General features: G+C 48.9%; 1 protein-coding gene across 2 annotated transcripts; it reads right to left on the bottom strand.

Annotated features, from left to right (window-relative positions):
* Nucleotides 1-354: 354 nt before the first annotated feature.
* On the bottom strand, nucleotides 355-6461 carry ING1 (inhibitor of growth family member 1). Of its 2 annotated transcripts, none has more exons than XM_083501362.1 (2): nucleotides 5290-6461; nucleotides 355-2235 (listed from the first exon to the last, which is right to left on the bottom strand). In XM_083501362.1, the coding sequence occupies exons 1-2, from the start codon at nucleotides 5429-5431 to the stop codon at nucleotides 1532-1534; spliced, it is 846 nt and encodes a 281-aa protein (XP_083357488.1). In that variant the 5' UTR covers nucleotides 5432-6461; the 3' UTR covers nucleotides 355-1531. The 2 variants fall into 2 exon arrangements, with proteins under 2 accessions (XP_083357488.1, XP_083357489.1); XM_083501363.1 differs by lacking the exon at nucleotides 5290-6461 and adding an exon at nucleotides 3377-3431.
* Nucleotides 6462-7665: the final 1204 nt, after the last annotated feature.

The raw sequence follows: 7665 nt of genomic DNA, 5'->3' as shown, positions 1-7665 counted from the left end.
AGTGGACTTAACCAAGAGGTGGGGACTGATTGCTCTGTTCCTCCTCTTGCCAGCTAACTTTGTGTTTCCATGTTGGATGCAAAAGGAAGGCAAGCCGCATCTTTTGCAACCAGCACAGAAAGTTAATGTGCTGGTGAAAGTGATCCATCCCTCCTCTGCCAGCCTGCTTGGTAGAAGGTATTCCCCTTCCCCAAGCCTCTTAGCAGACTTGTTAAAAAATGTTCATGGTAGTAACTATTCTTGCGTACAAGGCTGTTCTAAGCCCTGTCTGTAAATAAAAAGATAAGACAGTCCCTCCCCTGCAGGCTCACAATCGAGCAGACACAACACAAGAAACGGGGAGGAAAACGGAAAGCAAGTCAACAAGCCTATCCAACTTGTTTAATTTATTCCTTAATATCACAGCTGTACAATTTTCATACATACAGAGAGAAATGCATATTGGCTACACCATGTCATGTGGATGCATTTCCAATTATAATACAGTTAAGTGCAACTCCACTTGAAAAATGTACATTTTTTACAACTTATACAAAGTAAAGACTGCTACACTATTATCTGTGACAGTATAAAGCTTTGATTTATGTTAAGTTTCATTACTAAACCACTTCCTGGTTAAATACAAAATATACTAAATCATTTTAAAAAGGCCCTTGTGGTATTTGGCCAGTATATAAAATATGTTGTGTAAAATTTAACCTTTTGCACATTTTTTTTAAAAAATAAGCTTGTAACTTGTAAGTTAAACATTTGTTATTGAGCTGCTAGAGTCTGACATGTAACAGGACCCATGCTGTAACTTCTTCTTTGCTATTGCATTGATCGTCACCAGAAGAAATGAGCACCCTGATCCTAAACACATCCCTTAGAAGCAAGTCCCATTGAACGGAATGGTCCTCAATTCCCCGCAAGTTGTTTAAAATTGGGTGTAAGGCTGCAATCCTAAACCACTTTATTAGAAGTAGCTAGGACTGAAAAAAATCGAAACTTATTTCCAAGTAAACAGCCATAATCCAACTCAAGAGTTAAGTGTACTTAAGCCCAGTGAAATCAATGGGCATAAATATACTACACTCTTATAATGGATTTGATTGATGTGTTTAGGACAAGTTTGCAATGCACTGCTAGTTTATTTAACAGACTATAGAACAATTTTCTGGAAAGAGCAACAGCATTCCCATTTAAAGAAAAAAAAAAGGAATGCTATCCAATAAATGTTTACTATCTACATTTTCATGGGCAGTTTTACCAACTTGTGGAAGTATGTTATTAATAAAGATGAACCCAGACTTTACGTGCCAACTCTTTATCATCTAACTGTACGTTTGGGCCCAAAGAACCGTTTTCTTGTTGACAGCTGTATCAAAGGAAAAAACAAACATTTCCTCAGTCGCCATCCCTATGACAAGAATGCTTTGATTCGCAACCTCCTTAAAAAATATACATTTTACAATCCTGGCACCTCCACAAAAGGTGAGACAAAGAGAATAAATATTTGTTTTCGCTGCTTTATTATCCTCTCATTTAGAAACTACCTGTTGTAGGCTCTTTCTTTTTTAGATTTCTCCAGCGCTTTGTCCATAGTTTTCTCATTTTCTCCTCTGCATTTGGGACAGTACCACTTGCCCTTTGGTTTATGATTGAGTCCCACACACGAAAAGTGAAACCATTCTATTGGGCACTCATCATTATCACAGCCTATCATTTCTCCATAGGAGACCTGATTACACAGACAATAGGTTGGCTCATTCGGATCAATGGGGAGGTCGGCTGGAGAAGCCTCCCTCTCTGCTTTGGCCTTGGAACGCTTCTTTTTATTGGACTTTTTCGCTTTCTTCTCCTTAGGAGTTCCTGAGGTGATATCGTCGTGGTCGTGATTATTAGAAGCGTTCTCTCGGTTCTCGTTATTTCTTTGCCGCCGGGACCGTTTGTTGTTGGGCTTCTCGGCCTGAGTGATTGTCTCGTTCTTTGACTTATCTTGGGTAGTTTTGCCACTGTTCCCAGTCGTGTCATTGGTCTCTTGGCAGGTCTCAAACAGTTCTACGTGGCTGTCAACTTGCCTGGTTCTGTTCTCAACAAGTTCTACCATTTGGCTGACAATCTGGATCTTCTCGTCTCCCAGTTCTTGACTCCGGATCAGGGCCCTCTGTATTAAGTGCAACAGCCTCCTCTTTTGTACTGCATCCGTCTCCCGTTTGAATTTTTCGTAATAATCATCCAGCTCCTTTAGGATCTCTGTGAAGAAAGGATAAGATTATATTATTTCCCAACCTCATGCATAATACAGCACTTGAGCTTTGTCAGAGATATGTCATCAAAAGTTTTTTTTTTTTGGGGGGGGGGGGACACATAAAACTTCCCACACTTTAAAGTGTGGATTCTAAACACAGGTACTCTGAGGTGAGTTGCATTGAAATACAGTGGTACCTCAGGTTACATACGCTTCAGGTTACACACTCTGCTAACCCAGAAATAGTGCTTCAGGTTAATAATAATAATAATAATAATAATAATTTATTATTTATACCCCGCCCATCTGGCTGGGTTTCCCCAGCCACTCTGGGCGGCTTCCAAAAGAATATTAAAATACTATGATACATCAAACATTAAAAGCTTCCCTAAAAGGTTAAGAACTTTGCTTCAGGATAAGAACAGAAATCGGGCTCCGGCGGCGCGGCAGCAGCAGGAGGCCCCATTAGCTAAAGTGGTGCTTCAGGTTAAGAACAGTTTCAAGTTAAAAACAGACCTCAGGAAAGAATTAAGTACTTAACCCGAGGTACCACTGTAAATAAAAATAAATAAAGCAAAACAAAACTGCTAATGGTAAATGCCGGAGGAGGAAAGCAACAGGGTCAAGAGCCGGAAGGGGTTAAAAAAAAGTAACTACATGCCCCGCCCCTTCACCACAAAAAAGGGTCTCCGCGCCCACTGAGCCATTGGAAGAGGGTCCTGTTTATCACACTCACCTACCCGGGCCCTCAGCCAACCAGAGACCGCCTGCCGCCCTTGCCCCGCCTCCTCCTTTTCGGGAGCGAGGCCACACCCTCCCCACGGGATGCGTCTTCGGGGTCCATTGTTCTTAGAAGGGAAGTGGCCGTGTTAAGAGCCGTTTCTCTCCTCCCCCCGCCGCCTTTTTACGGCTTCCTCAGCAGAACGAACGCGAGCAGAAGAATCTGCTCGGCCGGCCAATCACCACCCGGCAAATCCAAGCAGTACCCGCCTCAGACTGAAGCAAGCCATACGGAGTAAAGATTCGGACCCAATAGCCCGCCCTCTGCCTTAAGAGCGTCTCCGCCAATCGAAAGGGAAAGCCCCAAGCGAATCTCCACCCGCTTTAAGCCAAGGTTCCAATCAGATGTTTAAAGGCGGAGCTTACTGCGACCCTCATATTTCCACATCCACCTGTCAGTCACCATTAGCTTCCGACGCTTCCTGCAACTAGAGGAGCCAATCACAGGCTAAGAAACGGACGGGGCAGTTCGAACTATTACAACAAACCTCCCACTGCTTCTCTCTCTCTCCTTCGCTCCCTCTCCCCCTCCCCAACCCGGTTTCCACCGTTCGCTTTCGTCAGCGACACTAGAAGGCGGGGCTTCGTAGAGAATTCAGCGGGACCAATCCCTGGGCATCAGGGCGGGGCCACGGCTGTTTCATGAGGGAAGTTCTGGCCAATAATGGGAAAATGGAGGCGGGGCGGGCACAACAGGGTAATGACGGTGAGTATAAAAGCCGCTGTGACGGCGCTTCTCACTCTTTCTAGAGCTGAAGCGCGAAGGTGCCTCCCTTTAGCGCAGTACGGAGTGCTTGTAGCTGGTTGAAATGCCCGCCCTTGTCCTTTAAAACAACAGCCCCCCGCCTCCCGCTCTTCCTCATCCCCCTAACCACGCAGTCAAGCCCTCAAGTTTTGATGTTTCGTCACTTTCTTTATCTCGCGCTTCTCCTCTCTCCCTATTTACGACACATTAAAAACTCGTCGCACGAAAGGTCTCGAATGGATACTTGCTGCGTTCTCTCCCCCCCCCCCCGCTTCACAAGCACAGCAATAGCCTGCCAGGTTTCCAACCCCCCTTCCTCGCCCCTGGAGAAAAAAGGGGGAGCTGAATGTGTAACGGGCACCCCTGTGTCACCTCTACCACCGGCAGCAGTGGCACTCTTTCCAACCCCCCCCCCCACGCCTTTTACCTCTCTCAGCACCAAGTGACAAAGGACCTTTCGAGCCCCCTCAATAACTAAAAAAAAAAATCCCCACCATTTCCCCAGCTGCAGACGAGTGCGGGAGAAGACAGCCTCGCCTCCCCTCACCGCCAAAAAAGGGCTAGAAAATACTGTATGAGTTTCAGCACAGGGAGGAAAAGAAAAAGAGAGAGAGAGGGAGGGAAGGAGGGGGGGTCACTCAGCAAAGCAGTACATCCCCAACCCACACAGTATTTATATAATCTTTTCCCCTTTCCATAGTCTCTCTTTCTCTCCCCCGGCTCCCCGGTTTACAGATACTTGACAGGAGAGGGCTGTTTTAAAAGCAAATGCCCATTGAAAAAAAGAAGAAGCGAAGGCAACAAGCCCTGCCCACCCCCCCCCTTCCACTCTCTATCTAATCCTCCCTCCCCTCCCTTACTAGCACCCTCTCTCCTACTACAGCCATTGCGAAGGCTAGAAATTCCTCAATGTTGTAACTGGGATCGCTGCCCCCCTTCTTTTTGCCCTCTTTCTTCCAACACCCCCCTACACACACACACACTGCTGTCCCGCTGTCCCCACAAAACATACTCTCTCAACCCAAAAAAGAGAAACAGCCGCCTCAGTGCCCCATGCGTCCTGATCCTCCAGCCCCTCCTCTGCCCTTACTGCTGCTGCCGCTGCCTTTTTTGTCCAGCAATTTTTCAAAAAACCTAAAAAGCAAAGTCTTTGCTTTAATAGCAGGAGCCCCAAAGAAGACCTTTTGTTCCGCCCCAAGGAAGGGAAGGGGAGGGAAGGGGAAAAACACACACACACATACAACCCACCCCTCCATCTATCTCTGCAGAGCAGCCCCCTTCTCCTGCCTCTCCTCCTCGAATCTTTTCGCCCCTCTTTCCTTTTGCTTTCTGCTTGCCTTCTCACAAAATAAATAAATAAGATTTTCAAAGCTTTGCCATCCGCTTCGGGATGAAACCGGGGAGAGGGGGTGGTGGTGAAGGGAGAGAGAGAGAGAGATCATCCCTGCAGAAAAGGCAAAATAATATCATCATCATCTTTGTAGCTTCTACGTACTCTCCCGCACACGAACACATAAAGGAGAAAAGCACTTACCTTGATATTTGGCGTCAATTTCCCTCATCAGGGAGACATTTCTCTGCAGATCGAAGGGCAGAGATTCGATGGAGTCCAGGTAATCCTCCACATAGTTCGCTAAATGAAGCTGCTCTCCGTTTGCAGGGTTCAACATTTTCATCCGGCCGAAAATTGTGAGTATAGATATATCTATATATCTATATATCTCTCTCCTCCTCCTCTCACCCCTAAATGGGCGAGAGTTTTCCTTTCAAACACAGCAGCCCCCAATGGCAGAGTCTCCGTCCTCGCCGCTTCTCTTTTCCGCCTCCTGTTCCTTCGGATCTCACCGAAAAAAGGAGAAAAGAACCCACTCCAAAAAGGGGGGAAAGAAAAAAAAAAAAAGAGAGAGAGAGCTACATCTGAGTCCTTTTCTTCCCAGAGTAGAAAGGCAGGCAGGCAAGGCAAGGCAGGCGCGCGCACACACACACACAGCCCGAGAGTCCCTACAGCCTCAGAGCAGCCGTAGCAGCTGATTGAATGGCTGTCGTTGTCGGTAACTCACCAAGGAGGTGGTACGAACAATCGGAGAGGGATTTGTGTGTGTGTGTACAAGAGACGGGAGGGGAAAGGAGAGGAAGCTTTAAAAAAAGAAAAAAAGACAAATACGATCTGTTCTGCTCTGCCTACTGATAGGCAGAAGGGGAGGAGAAGCTCCTCTCGGCGAATGCAGCTGCTGCTCCTGTTCCGCCGGTGGGTATGAATGCAGCCTCTCCTCTACGCGCCGCACTTGATCCAACGTGGAAAACCCAAATACCAGTTTCAAACACTTGGGAAACATTCAGCCCCGCCGCCCAGGGCGCATGCGCACCACTCCCATCTACCTTGAACACCACCACCACCAACCCCCCCCGCCGCGACACTAAACAGCAGAGGCGCTCGATGTGCTTCTCTGTCTATATAATCGTTGCATTTCCCTCCCTCGCTACTGGCGGAGAAGGAAGTGAAGGAGGCGCGGGTGGGGGGAGGAAGCAGGCAGCTCGCTCGTTGCTGAGATGCGCGGATCCTGGGTGTCGTGTGCATTGCGAGAGCAAAACACTCTTCCTCCCCCACCGATGCAGACGTGCCTCACGAGTGGAGGGGACGGGAGAGTTGGAACTGTGGGTTTGCTTGCGGCTTCCGGGAATGCACACGCGTGCCGAGGATCCACCGCGCCGGCTGCATCGCAGGGTGGCAGCAACTTAGGGCAGCGGCGGAGGCCTTCCGTGCCTTCATTATTTGTTGCTGCTTGACTTAAAGCAAAGCAAGAGAGCGAGTTTGCGAGCGGTGTTCGCTTCCGCTTAAGGGGGGGGGGGCTTTAACCGTGGCGCTTTTGCACACGTGCTTGGAAACACGCGTGAAACTCCCGATGGCGAGGATTGCTGCGAGCGAGCGAGCCCCGGTTTCTGACAACGCAAGGAGCGAGGGAGGCGTGTTGTGTTGTGTTGTGTTGTGTTGTGTGGGGAGGGTGGGCTGTGAAAGACACGATGCTCTCTACACACATGCACCCTTCCCCTTAGTTCGCAGGACTCTTCCCCCCCCCCCCCGCTTAAAACAGGGGCGGCCTTTTTTTCCTCCTTTCCCTCCTTGAAAACTAACAACCGGAGCAACCGCATCGAGAACTATAATCCAAGTTAAAGGCAGCGCCTCTGGCCAATCGCGGCTGAACCTCGCGCTCCACCCCTCCGCTTCGGCCGCCCAATGGGAGGTCGCGGGTTTATGGTGGTGGGGGGGCCGGAAGAGAGTGAGCGACGAGGAAGGCGGCGGCGCGTGCGCACACCGTCATCCATGGAACGAGAAAATGGAGGGTGCGAAGCGGGAGGAGGCAGTGAAAGGGAACTACATTTCCCAGCAGCCTTTTCTTTCTTTTCTCTCCCGCACCGCAGGCCGCATGCGCCTGGGTTGTGGCCATTGCAGTCCCGACATAGGGGTAACCCCCCGCTGCTTTTTAAGGTTGCCTGATCTGAAAACCAAGGCACACTCGGCTGCAGAAAACAAAAGGAGGGGGACGCGTGGGGAACGAGGTTACTTAGCGCCCGGCAGTTATTTGCCGGTGTTAATTCATTCAGATGTATTCCTCACCCACTCCCCGTAGCCTGGGAATGGAAGTAGCTGGTGCAAGCATTCCTAAATAGGCGTGCTGCTGGTGCGAAAGAGGCGTTGCGATTTAGGGCACATGGGTGAATTGGGATCGCTGGGAAAAGGTGGACGGGAGCGGGGAGTAGAATAAAAAAGGCCTTTGCAGCTGGAAAGTGGTAGCAAATGCCATATACTTGGTTCCTGCTGCCGGCTGCTCTCGCCCGCTATAGATGTCGAGCAGAAAAGGCAAACTGTTTTCACAACTGGGATTTGTGAGCACTTTCCACAAACCAACAA

Source organism: Podarcis liolepis (genome assembly GCF_965112155.1).
Source record: "Podarcis liolepis genome assembly, chromosome: 4".
Classification (NCBI taxonomy): Eukaryota; Metazoa; Chordata; class Lepidosauria; order Squamata; family Lacertidae; genus Podarcis; species Podarcis liolepis.
This window is presented reverse-complemented; position numbering and strand designations above follow the sequence as displayed.

Excerpts from the sequence above, each read along its gene's own strand:
- ING1 (XM_083501362.1), bottom strand. The coding sequence starts at position 5,431 with ATGAAAATGTTGAACCCTGCAAACGGAGAGCAGCTTCATTTAGCGAAC. Across the intron at positions 2,236-5,289 it reads AATTGACGCCAAATATCAAG|AGATCCTAAAGGAGCTGGAT; the intron begins GTAAGTGCTTTT and ends CTTTCTTCACAG.